Genomic DNA, 17443 nt, shown 5'->3' with positions numbered 1-17443 from the left:
TCACCCAGACTAGACTCTGCTGGCTCTGGAAATATGAATTAAGCTATTTATTTACAGCTGGCACAATATACAAGCAGATATTTACAGTATATACAGTTATAGACAGAAATATACAAGGTAAAAATAATACAGAAACACAACTTCCCTCCCAGAAACCTGAGTCCCCAGGAGGGGCTCTCAACCACCCCTGCACCTTCCCCCTGCCCTTCTCAACCTTACCCCAGTCCCAAAGAAGAATTGAGAGCTCGGCCAGAGATTAAGAAGCAAAAGTGGGTTAGTCCAAATGAAGGGTGAGGTTAGAGGGTAAGATGTTGCTCAGCCAGCAGCCCAAGCAAGAGAGAAAAAAAAATGGCGAGAGTGTTATCTAATGTTTTCATTTCTTGTTCCCATACTCCTCAGCAAGACTGTGAAGGCAGTAGACATCACCTTTATTTTCCTTTCACAGCCTGTAATCTAGTTCTTCTCACCAAAACATTCTAGGTAGGTTCAAACTAGCACAGGAGGTCAGCGAGCAGATTAAGTGTCAGGAAGTGGCTGCTTGGTTTCCCCTCCAACCCCCGGTGGGGTGGGGGTGGTGTTTCTGTACGTACAGGCGGGCTGGATTGAGGACCCTGGGAAACTGTATCTGGCCCACGGGCCTTAGTTTGAGGACCCCTGGTTTAGAATAACGGAATAAGGTATCTGGAAAAGGAGAAGTCTTCATCTAGAAGAAATATTTGTGTTAGTAGAGCTAAGAGAAGATTCTCAGGGCCAGATTTTAATCTGTCTCCATTATTTTGCAAGTTCTATAGTTCTCACCCTATCACAGTTTACCTTGTTATAAATATATGCAGCATGGGAAACAACCATGAGGAGCTGGGTGTCTGTGTTTAGTCACAGGACTGTGATCTCACTGCAATTACTGAGACACAGAGGGATAGCTCATGTGACTGGAATGTTGTCACAAGCAGGTATCTACTGTGTAGGAAAGATAGACCAGGCAAGTGGGTCAGTGGCATTACTCTTTATGTGTGTAAGCAAATGGAATTTATTGAGCTTTGCCTAGAACGAGATGAAGAGCTGGTTCAAAGTTGGCTAAGAATCAAGGGGCAGGCTGAAATGAGAGATATTGGTCTTGGTGTTTGCTATGGAATGCCAGATCAGGAAGGGACTATGACATGGTGGAGTTTAGTATCACACAGGGAAGAAGCAGAACAATAAGTATGATTACAACCCTAGACTTCTGGTGGGCTAACTCTGTCTTCATCAAAGATCTACTTGGAGGAATTCCATGGGCCAAAACTATAGAAAGTGGAGGGGTCAGGAGAGATGGTTAACATTCAAATATTACTTCCTCCAAGCTCAAGATAGGTGCATTCCTTTGAGTAAGAAAAATCAAGTAAAGTAGGCAGGAGACTTGCATGGATGAGTAAAGAACCGATGAAAAAAAGTCACGAGGAAGAAAGAAATTCAAAGTATGTGGAAAAAGGGTCTGGTCACTTGGGAGAATTACAGAGATGTGGTTGGGGTATGTAGAGATGCAAGAAGCCCAAGACTCCCTCAGAATTAAATCTGGGGAAAGATGTAAAATACAACCAAAAGGGCTTCTTCAAATACATCAGTGGTAAAAGGATGAACAGGGAAAATGTGCAACAAGTGTTAAACAAACAACTTAAGGATGCAGAGAAGGCAGAGTTATTGAATGCCTTCTTTGCCTCAGTCTTTACATATGGGATCATCACCTAGGAATCCCAGACTCTGGAAGTAAGAGAAGAAGCTTGAAAGAAGAAGGACTTTATATTGGTCAGAGAGTATTGGTTTAGAGATCATTTGAATACACTGAACATACATAAATCCATGTGCCCTGATAGGATGCACCTGTGAGTGCTGAGAGAGCTGGCTGATGTTGCTTTACCACTCTCTACCATTTTTGAAAGATCACGGGGAACAGGAAAGATGTGTTGAGGACTGGAGGAAAACCAGTGTCACGCCAGTCTTCAAAAAGGGTAAGAAAGAAGGTGAATCCAGGAAGTTACAGATCAGTTAGCCTCACTTCCAGCCTGGAAGGGTGTTGCAGCAGCTCATTCTGGAGGTCATCTCTTGGAATATGGAAGAAAATGAGGTTATCAGGAGCATCCAACATGGAATTACCAATGGAAAGTCATGTTTGACTAATCTGATAGCCTTCTGTGGTGTGTCTGAAAGGGCAGACACAGGGAAAGCAATGGATATTGTCTTCCTTGAATTTAGTGAGGGATTTGACACTGTCTTCCATAATGTCTTTGGGGAAAGATCAGAATGAGTGGCTCATAAGAGTGTACAGTGGAGATGGATAAACAACAGACCCCAGAGGGATTGTAATGAATGGGGCAGAGTCTCCTTGGAAATTTTTAGCTAGTAGTGTTCCTCATAGGTCAGTGCTGGGCCCAGTCTTGTTCAACATATTTGTCAACAACCTACATGAAGACATGGAGGGTGCTCTCATCAAATTTCCTGATGATACTAAACTGGGAGGAGTGGCTGGCACACCGGAAGGCTGCACTGCCATTCAGTGAGACTTCACAGCTGGGCAATGTTGGACCTAATAAAGTTCATCAAGAATAAGAGCAGAGCATTACACCTGGAAATTAATATCACCATACACCAGTATAGGTTAGAGGTTGACCTACTGCAGAGTAGCTTTGCAGAGCTGGTTGATAATAACGTGACCTGGTGGCCAAGAATGTGAATAGTATACCCAGGTGTGATAAAAAGAATGTGTCCAGCAGGTTGAAGGAGGTGCTCCTCTGCCTCTACTCAGCCCTAGTTAGACCACATCTGGAATATTGTGTTCAATTCTGGACTTCCAGTTCAAGAGGGACAGGAAACTCATAAAATTTCAATGGAGAGCTATGAGGATGATTAAGGGACCAGAGAATCTCTCTTTATCAGCAAAGTTTGAGAGACCTAGGACTGCTTAGTCTAAAGAAGAGAAATCTGAGAGGGCACCTTACAATGCCTACAAACATCTGATGAAAGGCTGTCAGGAGGATAAAGCCAGTCCCTTTGCAGTGATAACTACTGGTAGGATGAGGGGCAACAAGCATAAACTCAATCACAAGAAATTCCATCTCAACATGTGATGATTTTTATTTATCTATCTCTCTATTTAGTTATTTATTTATTTATTAGCTGTGAGGGTGCCAGAGCACTGAAACAGGCTGCTCAGAGAGGTTGTGGAGTCTCAGTCTCTACAGATCTTCAAAACTGGCCTGGACACATTCACATGTGATCTGCCCTGAGTGGTTCGGCTTTGCAGGGAGGATGGACTCAATGATCTCTAGAGGTCCCTTCCAACACCTATCATGCTACAGGTGGAAGATAGAGACTCTGACCTAAGAAGTTTATGGCACACATATATGATAGACATTAATTTTAAAAGAAAAACAAATAAACAAGCAGGCATATGCACAGATGTTGTGTGCTGAGGAATCTGTTTGAGCTAATGGTAAGCTTCAGAGAAAAAAAAACAAAACATACACCTCTGTATGCTTTGAGCGTGGCACTAACAAAAGATGCATTTTCTTAAGAGGCAGATATCAGGAGGATGCAGTTTCCTGGACCTTTAGTCCATATAATGATGAGCTGGTGAGGTTGATTGTGATAATAAAAGTTGATTGGAAGGTCTTTCTACCTTTACTGAATATAAAATGAAGATTACAACTTGATTGTTTCCTAGAACAACCTTGCTTCTTTTCTTACTAAAGAAAATGCACTGAAGGGAGTAATTAGCTGTAGTGCCAGTGTCCTTTTGCACTGGTGATGATAATCACGTATGTTTTGATTATATGTGTATAAATGCACAAGAAGCATACAAGCTTTGCTAATTTTGGCATTGCTAATAACCTTGTAAAAGTGAAGAAGCTTCAAGGAATTGAATTCAAGATACTGCCCATGTTGGCAGGACCTGTGGAGAAATAGAAACACTGAACAAACCTGTGTTTGGTGGATAGGCTGTAACTAGTTAACTTGTGACCAATAGATTATTAGGACTAATGGTGAAACTCTTATTTCAACATTTCCATCATTGTGAAACTGAGAGGTGAGGTAGCTATGCAGAAGGAAAGCATCTGGTTTCATCATCATAGGAAAGATTTTTTTTTTCAAGAGATATATTCAACAACGTAGCCAAAAATCCATCAGAAACACTATAGCAAGATTTAATAAAACTTCCACTTAAAGTTGAAAGGATGAGTGTGAATTTCCATTTACTTGAAGTGGTCACTTTCTTTCAGGCTGAGTTTAAGAGGATCTCAGCAGGAGTATGTTTGTTGTGAAGGCTCAGCTCTGGTGGGTTTAGGAAATCACCCCTCAAATTAAAATTTACCAGACTAGCTCAGATGGCTTGGAAGTAAGATAGAACTATGTTATACAGCAAAGCTTAATTTACAAGCATATATACAAAATATATTTACATGTATTTATAATTATATACTATTTAGAAATAATACAGAAATCCAGTCTTCCCCTCCTGGAGAAACAAAATGCCCAGAAGATGCCAACACCATCCTCTCTCTCCTTAGATAGCAAACCAGCAAGATCTCACAGTCAAGGTTAGTATTAAGAGAGGCGAAGGAACAGCAAAAGAGTCCGAGAGCCAAGAGAAAAAAAAATACTTTTTGTGCTAGTTTGAAGCTAGCTGGAATATTCTGGTGAGAAGAATTAGATTATAGTCTGTGAAAAGGAAACAATGATTATGTCTAGTTCACTCATAGGCTTGCTGAGATGTATAAAAACAAGAACACAAGTAGAGATAACAAAGTTGCTCTCTGTCTCTCGCTGCCTGCCCTCCCTAACCTGCTTTCTGTGTAACTAATCCCTCTGCTTCCTAACCCCCAAACTCACCTTGAATGTAAGGCAAAGTCTGGGATAAGGCACAAGGATGGAAGGGAGGTGGAAGGGTGGTTTGGAGCCCCACCTGGGGACTCTGGTCAAGAAGGCCAATGGCATTCTCTGGTATACTAGAAGTTATTAGGTTGAGAGTGGTTCTCCTTCCCCTCTACTCTGCCCTGATGAGGCCACATCTGGGATATTGTGTCCAGTTCTGGACACCCCAGTTCAAAAAGGACATAGAATTGCTTGAAAGGGTTCAGCACAGGGCCACAAAAATGACTAAGGGAGTGGAACATGTCCCTTATAAGAAAAGGCTGAGAGAACTGGGTTTCTTTTTGGCTTGGAGAAGAGGAGATTAAGAGATGACTTCACTCATTTTTATAGAGATGTAAAGGACAAGTGTCAGGAGGACAGACCCAGGAAGGATCTTCTCAGAGATATACTAGGTTATTCTTCCCCTGTACTCAGCACTGGTAAGGCCACACCTTGAGTACTGTGTCCAGTTCTGGGCCCCTCAATTCAAGAAAGATGTTGAGCATGTCCAGAGAAGGGCAACAAAGCTGGTGAAGGGCCTGGAACACAAATCCTATGAGGAGAGTCTGAGGGAGCTGGGGTTGTTTAGCCTGCAGAAGAGGAGGCTCAGGGGTGATCTTATTACTGTCTACAACTACCTGAAGGGACATTGTAGCCAGGTGGGGGGTGGCCTCTTCTCCCAGGCAACCAGCAATAGAACAAGGGGACACAGTCTCAAGTTGTGCCAGGTGAAGTATAGGCTGGAGGTTAGGAGGAAGTTCTTCACAGAGAGAGTGATTTGCCATTGGAATGGGCTGCCCAGGGAGGTGGTGGAGGCACCGTCCCTGGAGGTGTTCAAGAAAAGACTGGATGAGGCACTTAGTGCCATGGTCTAGTTGACTGGATAGGGCTGGGTGCTAGGTTGGACTGGATGATCTTGGAGTTCTCTTCCAACCTGGTTGATTCTATGATTCTATGTGAACAAAGGAAAATCTTTTTCACAGTGAGGGTAGCAAAACACTGCAATGGACTCTCTAGAGAGGTTGTGGAGTCTCCTTCTCTGGAGACGTTCAAAATCCTCCTGGACATATTCCTGTGTGACCTACTCTAGGTGATCCTGCTGTGGCAGGGGTGTTGGACTAGATGATCTCTTGAGGTCCCTTACAACCCCTAATGTTCTGTGATTCTGTGGTTCTGTGATTCTACGAACACAAATGCTGCTTGTTTTGAAGAGGAAGGATTGGTGGAGATCTGGGTCATGGTAAGGAGTCACAAGTGTACTACCACTGTAAGCCAGCTAAAATCCCCTAGATACTCACTTCTGTCTGAGAGGTGCATCTTTCTACATATGTAATAAAAAAACCAGAAGCTTCTTAAAACAAGTTCTGCACATATGGACATTTTACAGGCATCTTAAGTGTTGTGATATATTTATGCAACTTGTTATTTCTGCAGGAAATTCGCTGCCAACTATGGTAGTCCAGAAATATTTACAAGTATTGCAAAAAGTAGAACTTGCATTAATACTTGTCCACAAAGTGATTGCACCATCTATTTCACTGCCAGAAGCCTCCCTAATGGTCTGAGTTAAAAAGGAGGATATTTCTAAACTAAAAATAATTATGTTTTTCAGTTATAGCAGCACTGAAGTGGTAAGATGATTTCTAGACATTAAGAAAGAGCAATCCCTGTCCTAACAAGCTATAATGCACAACAAGACAGAGGGAGAGAACTAAATGGGCTGGCACAAATAAGGCAGTGTTTTCTATGCAAATAAGAGTGTCAACAGAACAATGTAAGCAAAACTAAGTATAAGTCAGACTGGTCAAAACACTGCAAGAGAAGCTGGGTTACCACTGCAAGAGAAGCTGGCTGTTTTGGTAGACAAAGGTCATTTGGATCTTACTGAAATGTAAGTCCCTAAGGACTCAATTCTGTGTCAGTCTTCTTTCTCATTGTATGAAGGAGAGATATTTTCTTATTTTTTGCAGCTGTTTCCCTGATCAATATTAAAAATTAAACATCGATAAAAGGAAAAAAATAAAATGAAGGGATAAAATGTTCAAGTCTTTCTAAACTTTTCTCAAAAGCAAACAAAAAATCCACCACTCTGAAGTGAGACTTTGAAGAGCCATTCAGTACTCCGGCTGTCTGGAGGAAGGCTTGCACAGATATACTCAGCATGCTGCAATTTTCACCAACATTTTAGTAAAACACAATGTATGAATTTTGCATTTCCTATTCTGAGGTGGGAGAAGTAATTTATAACAGTCTACAAAAATAAAGAAGCTTTTAATTAAGTGTAAATAGGTAATAAAAGTAGATAATCATGTTTTGAAGACGTATTAGATGTCCAATTTTGGGCCCACTCAATTCAAGTGAGATGTTGCAGTATTGGAACATGTCCAGATAAGGGCTATGATGGTGTTGAGGGGCCTGGAACACAAGCCCTATGAGGAGAGGCTGAGGGAGCTGAGGTTGATTAGCCTGGAGAAAAGGAGGCTCAGGAGTGACCTCATTGCTGTCTACAACTACATGAAGGGAGATTGTAGCCTCCTATGATTCTATGTGCTTTTTAGCAAAGATATATGTTAGCCTTGTAGTAGAGTGGGGTATTTGCATTCAGCTAAGACTTCTGAGTAACAGTGACCCACCCACTTAATGGGCCAATTAAAGCTTATGAAAGACAGGTGAGGAATGAAACCAAGAGGAAAGGAAATGTCAGTAAACATGCTACAGTAAAGGCCATAGTGAAATTCATGAAAAGGCTTTCTTGCTTTGATATAAGTTGATGGGAAGGGAGGTGAACAATTGGTCACAGAAAAAGCACTGCGAAAATTGCAGTGTGAATTATATAATCATTGAGCACTGTTAGCCTGTAAGCAGGAAAGATCTGTGAGAACAAGGCAACTCTGAAAACGAAAGAATCATATTTCATCTTCAGTAATGCAAGACAGGAAGAGCTTTTTTTTAAGGAATAGTGAGTTTTTAATCATCTCTAAAGCTCTGGAAAGCTATTCCTTCAATCAGCACCATTGTTTTACTACTCTTTGATGAAATACACTGGAAATGCTAATGTCACTTTTACATATTTTCTGATCAGCCATGCTCTGTTCCAGTTCTATTGTTTCTCTTTCACTGTGAATGCTTTTCTGGCCTTCTTGGCTTTGCCCTGATAAAACATCAGAGCGCTAGACAAAGACGTATGGAATTTCTGATTGGTGTTTCCAAAGATTTGAGCTCTGGAGCCATGTCTTTGAATAAATTGAGACCAAGAATGAGAAAATTTATTTGAGCAGAAATTCAGTCACAAACAAATGAAGATCTTATCCGGACACTGTTTTCCCAGCTGTTGCACTGATAACTGAAACTGTTCGTCTTACAGAAAGCAGAGCCTTTTTTTTTTTCCTCTGACTTGAAGGAAGGAAGGAGAACATGTACTAGGATTGATGTAACTAACCCAACTTACTAAAGCTATTCTTAACAGGGAATACAAAGAGAGGCTTTTCAAAGCACATACAATTACAGAATATATATATACATATATATCAAACCAAAAGAAAACAGAACAAGGCAAAAAACAAAGCAAAACACAATAACAAAGAAACAACACCTCTCCACCCTCCTCCCCATGACTGTCAACTAAAAAACCCAAATATCTCCCCAAACCAAAGTAAAAACAAAACTGCCCAAAAATGTACCAAACATGTATGGGTATTTACAGCAAACACTGTGCTTGAAAGACACAGTCAGCTGCTTCACAGTCTCTTGTTTTTCTTGTGTGATACCCAGGAGCCTCTGAGAAGAAGCATTTATAAGATTATTATTCAGCAAATTTGGGGAACAAAAGTGAACTTAACTGATACTATAACAGAAGGTGTTATGGCAAGGTGATACTTCTAATCAGTTCTGTGTGTTTACCTAGCATAAATATATCAGTGTAAATGGTAGCTTGGTTTTGGAAATTAAGCTGGTTTTCTATGTCCATTCCAAATTTAATCTGTGTAGAATATTTAAAATTTCCTTTTGCAATATATTATTTTATATTTTTTCTATATTTTCTTTTTGTTAATAATATTGGAATAAATTATACCAAATAGTCTTTGAGAAGCTAGCCCATTATTTTTCAATGTCTTGTTTTCCAGTTGTCACAAAGGGGTATTCTGCCACCTACACCAGTTGTGATGGAGGGGAGAAATAAATTGGTGTGAGATAATATTCTATAAAAATATATATTTATTAACTTCAATATTCTGAACTCTCACCACCCCCAACCACTGAATTTTAATATTAGAAGGATCTACACGGTTATGAAAGACATTCTAGGATTATTACCAAACCATAACTCATTAATAACTAGCAAACAATTCAAACTATAAACAGAGAGAGGGGTTTCCCCACAGCAAATACCACTTGGGGTCAATATGCTGCTTGCACAGCAAGGTGGGCTGAAGCTCTTTCTGCTCTATGGCAAGAGACAATAAAAATTGCAGAGGCATTAAAGCATTTACTCACAAATTCTGATTATCAATCACCCTCCACGGCTAGGTCACAGCCTATGCAAGTGTCCAATCTTCAGGGGACACTTTGCAGTTCAGGGGAGTCTTTGCCTGTGGACTTTGAGGCTGGAATCCTTCCACCTTCAGAGGAAAGGAGAATCTTCCCAGTTTCTGGGGAAAGGACAGTCTCTGACCTTGTTCTCCTGGCAACAGATGTGATCTCTGCCCTTGTCTCCTGGCCTCTTCTGGATGCTTTGTGCAGGGATTCTTAGGCAGGACCTCAGGTGCAGGAAGAGTACGATAATGTGCAGTCTGAGCATGGTCTCACACTAGCCACAGAGGCTGATCGCGTGCAGACAATTGGGATCTGCTTCCTGGTAACTCAGTGGCAGTGGCACGCACCAGGCAATAATGAGGCAGCAGGCGTGCAGGTGTGTACAGCTGGTTGGGAGACCAAGCTCTGTAGGTAAAGGCAGGCAATGCAGGATCTAATCCTGGTAACTCGCCACAGTGGCGTGCAGGTGTGCACAGCTGTCTGGGAGCCCATGGGACATTCTATCTCCATGAATAGATGCACTTCATGTGGGCACACAGGCAGGCATAAACAAAAAGCAGTGCTGGTGAGTCTAAGCCTAATAATGAAAGCAAGCAAGGCGAGGGAGCCATATGGGGGAGCCTGAGCACTTTGTTTACCTGTGTACCCCTATTTATCAAGTGTGGGCTGTGATTAATGGCCCCTTTGGCCACTAGAATGACCAATCAGGTTGGCAGTCAGCCATACCTTACCACAATAGGCAAAAGTCACAGGCCTGGACCTTCCAAATATGGCAATCACATGGGCCTTACACTAGGTAGGCACAAGCTGGGTGTTTGAGGGCTTACGCAACCACCTTACACAATCAGGGGTCCTGGGCAGGCCAGACTTTATGGCACCAGGTTTGTTTTGCCCCTTTGTGCTTACTCAATGTGTTTCCCCCTGGTGCAGGCAGAAAAACATGTCCAGGCAAGGCAAGGCATATGTAAGCCTATTTTTGGGCCTATGGACCCTCCACAACACTAATCTATTAGATTATCTCCATTCAGCTGGATCAAGTACTGAAGAGCTACATAAAGTGCATGTAAGAGAAGTGGTGTTATAATGGAGGGGTAATTAATTTACTTGAGATTGTATTCTTTCAATGATAATATTGTTTATTAGTTTTCAATATTCTGAAGTCTCAGCCCCCTGACCACTAATTTTAATAATAATCAGGTTATCTTGCAACAGGCATGGAAACATTATTCAGATGATAGCCTACTACAACAGACAACACCCTGGCCAATGAGCCACTTAGGTCAAGGTATTGTGGTTTTTAAAGGTAGCTGACATAAATTAATCTCTCAAATGGAATTGGAGAGAAAAATGCAGAATTATATTTGGAGAGAGATACAGAGATAGACATTACAATGCAATTACAGCATCCCTGGCAAACCCCTCTTGAATTTTCCCAACCCAAATACTAAATCTATACTCCCCAGTGCTCCAATCCTCACCTCCCATCAGTGCCTAAACAAGCCTCTGGAGGTCCCCAAACAGGCCTACTGCTTACATGTTCTTCCCAATAGAGTGGCTACCACCAGACATAGGGCAGGAGGAGGAGGAAAAGAGAACAAGCTGGTCTTGTTGTGAGTTTATGAAGAAATAGCAGAATTATAGGATTGAATAACAATCTTCTAGTCCCCAGAAGGTTTTTTAACCCTGTAGTCTCAATCTGGGACACAAGGGCAATTGGTTATCCCTCTGGGAACAAAGTATCTTGTGTGGATTACTTTGGGTACAAACAAGTTGCCTTTCTTGGCAGTGGATACCCTTGATATGGCTTACCACATATGAATTAGGTTGCCCTATAAAAAAGACAGTAGGTTTTATATATATGTTTAGTGAGTTACATACCATAAGCATTATACAAACAGTGTATACATCCATATAAACAAACCATTTTACCATAATATTCTATGTAAAGTATAACACAAAATAGTGAAGAGCTTTATTGCTTTGAGCCCAAATACCTGGTACTCTCTATTAACCTCCCCACCCCCTTGACCTGTGGTAGGTTTTGGCTTTTGTTACACTGAATGAAAAGGTATGCATGGAGCTTTTCAATTCCCACCCCCCAGATGGAAATGGATTTCTGTCACAGTGACATTTATTCCTCAATACCATGTTGAAAAAGCATTTGCACCCTTGCTTAGTATATCTGGGACATCTTAAATATGTGCAGTGTCACCTCCTTCAGCTCCCATAAAGGTATTATGAAATCTGCTGGTAACCTCCCCCAGTCAAGTAGTTTCTGAACACAGAATTTTTTTGATGGGTGAAATCATTCAAGGTAACTCTGGAGCTTGCTGTTGCTGTCATTGGACCATCTAGGATCTCTATTGACACACTTCTTATAAGCTTCCTGGGAGGCTGTTAGATTTCAAGAAGTCAAATTAAAGTGTAAAATTTATTTTATTACTTTTGAAATTTTACAGCAAAGAACTATCCCGTTTGTGGACTCAATCATGTTTAGTTCTGAAGATCATTAGAAGGATTTTGATTTATTTTTTTCTTAAGATAGTGACAAATTAATAGTTTTGGTTTATGAAGTGCTATTTTTATTTTCAGACTTAGTATTTCAAATAATAAGTGGATAAGAATAAAAATCATAGATTGTTTGTTGTCCTGCAACTGCTATTCCGTTCATCAGAAAAGACAAGTGGTGGAAATTCACATGTGGAAATTTGAGTTATCTGAAATTATCACTATGTGACATTGCATCCAAGTTACCTCTTGTTTACTGAGATGACTGCTTGTAGAACATCCTAAAAATGTGATTCTTGGTTTTATGTAAACTTGAAGATTTTGTTAGTCAATTGTAAATCAACTGGAAACAATCCTATAGTTAGATTTTTTTTTTCTTTTTGTCAAATGAACATGTGGCAAATCACTTGAATTTGCTTATGTTGCGGAGAGCAGGATTAATTTGTGGCTGAGTCGAAAATTTATCAAAAATAGATATTTTTTATTTTTACAAAAACCCGCCCCCACAACTATATATACAAAGATTAATTTCGTTTGATAAACAGGTTGAGTTGCATGAGAATTAATCTACACAGATACCATTAATAATCTGACTATTTTTGGGAAGTCAGAATTTGGAAAAGGCCTCAGCTATTAATTAATAGCGGTTTCTTACTAAATTAAGCTAAGCCAAATAACTCACTCAGGCTGGCTCATGCGGTCTGTCTTCCTCCTCCAGCGGCTGCAGGAGTCGTTAAGGGTCGTTAAGGGTCGTTAGGCAGACAAAGGTGTGCCTAACAGGAAAGTGAATCCTTTGGTCTCTCTGCAGTCCAGGCACAGGGGGAGTGAACGAACTCAGGCAGAGACATACGTCCAGGCACAGGCAAAATCCAAAGCGGGAACCCCAAAGGCGGGAAGGCCCCCCAATACTTATAACCTTCGCTAGACAAAGGGCAGAGTTACCACACCTTAGGCGCGAAAGCGCATGGCCAATCCCAGCCTGGCTCCAGCGCGAGAACTCCCGGGGCAGTCCCCGCCCCCTTCACGGCTGCAGGGCAGGCGAAGGGGGGGGGGAAAACCAGGTGGCTTTTCCCCTTTCCCCCCGAAGTCCGGGCAGGAGAGGAATTTAGGGGTACAGGACTCCAGGACAGCTTAATCCTGCTTCAATAATATATATCTTAGAATCTGGCTAGCTCATTTCATCTGTGAAATTTCAACTGTGACTTCATCAATGACGTTGATGAGAGTACAGAATGTCTACGCAGCAAGTTTACTGATGACACTGAACTAAGAGGCTTGGCTGATACAGCTGAAGGCTGTGTGGCCACCCAGAAAGACCTGGACAGACTGGAGAGCTGGGCACATAACAAGGTTCAACAAGGATAAGTGCAGAGTCCTGCATCTGAGAAGGAATAATAAACTGCACCAGTACAGGCTGGGAGGTGATCTGATGGAGAGCAGCCCCATGGAAAGGGACCTGGGAGTCCTGGTGGATAATAAGCTGCACATGGGATGACAATGTGCCCTTCTGGCCAAGAGGGCCAATGGGATCCTGGGTGCATTAAGAAGAGTGTAACTAGCAGATTGAGAGAGGTCCTCCTCTCTCTCTACTCTGCACTGGTAAGACTTCATCTTGAATACTGCATTCAGTTTTGGACTCCCCAGATTAAGAGAGAGCCCAATGGAGGACTACGAAGATGATTAGGGGACTGGAACACATACCATATGGGGAGAAGCTGAGAGACCTGGGGCTTTTTAGTCTGGAGAAGAGAAGACTGAGGGGAGATTTAATAAATGTTTATAAACATCTGAGGGCTGGGTGTCAGGAGTAGGGAGACAGGCTCTTCTCACTTGTTCCCTGTGATAGGACAAGGAGCAATTGATATAAGCTGCAGCACAAGAGGTTCCACTTCAACATAAGGGGCTGCTTCTTTACTGTAAGGGTCCCAGAGCACCAGAACAGGCTCCCCAGAGACGTTGCAGATTCTTCTTCACTGAAGAGTTTCAAGGCCTGTCTGGATGTGTTCCTCTGTTACCTGAGCTAGATTGTATGGTCCTGCTCTGGCAAGTTGGACTCAATGATCTCTTTGGGTCCCTTCCAATTCCTAATATCCTGTGATGTTGAGGAATGGCTAAGAGAGAATGGGCATGGAGAATATATGAAATTGGTGGGTCAGCAGAATGAAGAGATTGCAACATGCTGATGTGACAAAGTGACCAAGGACACTGTCATTGGGCAAAGTGGTAAACAAGGGGAAAAAGGATGTGTTTCCTGTTGTGAAGAAGGAACACAATACTTGTTTTGAAGGAAAGGACCACACAAGTGCATCCCGTAGAGCTATAGATAAGCAATTGCTGACAGTGGAATACCTTAGCTGCTTGCTATAAAAGAACGCTGCTGCTCCAATAAAGTTGTCACCTGCTTATAATCCATATTGGATTGGCTGCGGTGTCCATTTCTTTCCTTCTCCCAACAGTGGCGCCCGAACAGGGACTCCTCATTCGAAGGGGTTAACCGAGAACTGGGAGAAGACAGGACCGGTGAACGGGCACCGGAGCGGCGACGCCGTGGCCGAGAGGGCGGTCGGGGACCCAGAGGGGCCCGGGGGTGAGAAACAGCTCACTCCGTCGCAGAGCGGGAGGCGCGATTAAGGCTGGCCAGCATGGATAAAGAGGTAGCGCTTTCTTTGCTCAGAAGCTTTTTAGAAAAGCGAAAAGTGGACTATAACCTAAGGTTATTGCCCAGCTTGTGTGCCTATGGTTGCACGAAGGGCTATTTTAAAACCGGGGACGCTTACTTTGATGAAGCCGAGTGGCGAGCATTCGGAAGTGATTTATGGGATGATGTTATCAGTGATAAGAGGGAGGCTAAGAAGCTCCAAGTGCCCTGGCGAGAGACGATAAATGCAATTAAGAGATACAAGGCAGAGAAGGATCTTGCCGCTGCCGTAACGCTGAAACTTGATAAGCCTCAGTGCCCGGAGGGCCGGCCAGGGGGAGTTTTTCAGCTGCTTGCTCCTGGCCCCCCCTCCGTGGGGCTACCGGTAACGGTTGCCCAAACCGCGGCTGAAGCTGGAGCTCTGTCTTCAGCCGCCACCTCACCACCGCCGTATTCATCAGAATCGCCGGCACAGAGTGAGGAGCCCTCCACCTTCCCCACTGCCCCACCCCGCAATAATCCCTTCCTCACTGAAGCGACCACTCAGACCTCGCTGCAGGGGTCGGTCAGCGGCTCCACTGCCCCGTCCCGCTGCGGCGATTCGGACAGCACCGCGACTGATGGGAGCAGTAGCGATTTCAGTGAGAACGAGGAGGCAATGGAAGAAGTGTTCAAAAAACTGTTTAAAAAGCGGTGGCGTAAAGACAGGGCGTGGGCGGTGCGTGCAGGAAAGGAGGAGGCTCGGGAAGAGGAAAGGACAGGAGAGGAGAAAGACTCAGGGACTTCTGTGCACAATCAGCTGCCCCCGCCAAAATGCCAGCCGTGGCATCTGATAGCGAGACAGGCTGCAGCCGCGGGCGATATGGAGGCTGCTAATGAGCTGCTCAAGGCGTGGCCAGTAGTGTATCAGCCACAGGCACGGGGCCAGTTACGGGGGGAGCATGAAGCCTTTGACTGGAAGCTGCTAACGCAGCTCCAGGAGACGGTTAGGCAATCGGGGCTGCACGGTGAGCCCGCCCGACAAATGTTGCAGTATGTGTTCTCAGCAAGTGGGACATTAGTGCAGGAGGACATAAAGCAAGTAGTACGAATGATTCTAACCCCGTCTAACTCAGTGGGAGAGGTACTGTCAGATGGCAGCCACGCTCCCTCGGGCACAAGGGGACCCCCTGGCAGGAATGACGGCAGAACAATTACTGGGCAAGGGCCGCTATGTAGGGGTACAGGCTCAGCTAGTCCTACCCCCAGCTGTGCTGCAGGAAGCTATGAGACTGGCACAAGTAGCATTGGGGGATGTGAAGGTAGGGACCCATTCTCCCTCTTACCTATCCGTCAAACAGAAGCCAGGTGAGCCCTATAGCAGTTTCCTGGACAGGCTGCATGAAGCCCTTGCACTATCAGGTCACTCTGAACATGTAACAGACACCCTTGGTAGGAAGTTAGCATTTGAGAACGCCCTGCCACGGGTTCGGGAGGTCCTGGTTACTCTGCCGCAAGATGCCTCGGTACAGGACATGTTAGAGCGCGTCCAACGGCTGGAGAGCGTGGGGGGTCAGTCAGGTCCGGGAGCATACCAAGTGCAGGCTCAGGACCCAGCTACAGTGGGGGCAGGGAACGCCCTGGAGCGGGTGGTAGAGACGCAGGTTGAGAAAGTCCTGGCCGCGCTCGCGCCCCTGGTGCAAGCGCCGAGGAGGTTGCCACGGCGACAAGAGCGCTGCTTTCGGTGCGGACAGCCGGGACATCACAAGGACCGCTGCCGAGCTCAGAGCGTCTTCTGTGACCACTGCCGAACTTCAAACCACGCTACGCTAGCATGCCGATCGCCGGGAAACGGGAAGCGGAGCGCGAACGGCCCCCGCGCACCGACACAAGTAGCGGCTCCGGTGCCCTACAGCCAGCAACCAGGGGAAGCATCGGCTTGGACCTGGCAACGGCAGTAGACTGTACCCTAGTCGACACACGCCCGACCAGGAATGCCACCACGATAAACGGACCCCTGGTCATTAACGGATGTCAAGTCGGCGCATTGTTATTGGGACGATCTAGTTCTGCAATTAAAGGACTGAGCATTGTTCCTGGCGTCATCGATGCAGACTACACTGGCACTATTCAAATCATGCTGTACACCTTGTTCCCACCTATCCACATACCAGCTGGAAGCCGCATCGCTCAATTATTACCGTACCCTCATCTTACCGGTCACCTCCAGCCCCTGACACAGACAGAACGGGCGGCTCAAGGATTTGGCTCTACAGGAACAGCTGCTATGCTGACAATGAACATGAGGCACCGACCAGAAGTCACAGTATGGACACTGGTGCAGACATCACCATAGTGGCAAGCAGAAACTGGCCCAAGCACTGGCCTTCCACTGCAGGTGTAAAAGGGGTTGAAGGTGTTGGGGGCACAGCCAGTGTGCAACAATCAGTTGAACAGCTCACCTTGACACTAGATAGCCGAAGTGCCTGCTTGCATATCACCATCATGCACCTGCCACACGGTGTCAATGGCCTCTTGGGCCGAGATGCTCTTTCTCAACTAGGGGTTCGACTAACTAATGAAAACCCTTTTTAGCAGAGGCCACTGTCGAGCAGTCTTTCCCCATACCTTTGACCTGGCTAGCCAACGACCCGGTATGGGTGGAACAGTGGCCTCTTAAGAAGGAGAGACTGCAACAAGCCCATCTATTGATACAAGAACAACTTGCTGCTGGCCACTTGCGGCCATGAACAAGCCCCTGGAACATCCTGCCCGCTGAGCACACGTTGCTTGGTGCTGTCACCCAAGCAAAAAACAAAAAGGGGGAGACTACTAGACCACTGGCAGCTGTATCAACTCCAAAACCCCTGCTGAGTGTGCAACCACCCTCTTGCAGGGGCT

The 17443-nt window shown here is 44.4% G+C and overlaps 1 protein-coding gene across 1 annotated transcript; it reads left to right on the top strand.

Moving 5' to 3' along the window:
• Nucleotides 1–16376: 16376 nt before the first annotated feature.
• On the top strand, nt 16377–16898 carry LOC135192953 (deoxyuridine 5'-triphosphate nucleotidohydrolase-like). The gene has a single exon (XM_064176339.1). The coding sequence runs from the start codon at nt 16377–16379 to the stop codon at nt 16896–16898; it is 522 nt and encodes a 173-aa protein (XP_064032409.1).
• Nucleotides 16899–17443: the final 545 nt, after the last annotated feature.

Source organism: Pogoniulus pusillus, chromosome Z (genome assembly GCF_015220805.1).
Source record: "Pogoniulus pusillus isolate bPogPus1 chromosome Z, bPogPus1.pri, whole genome shotgun sequence".
Taxonomy (NCBI): Eukaryota; Metazoa; Chordata; class Aves; order Piciformes; family Lybiidae; genus Pogoniulus; species Pogoniulus pusillus.
This window is presented reverse-complemented; position numbering and strand designations above follow the sequence as displayed.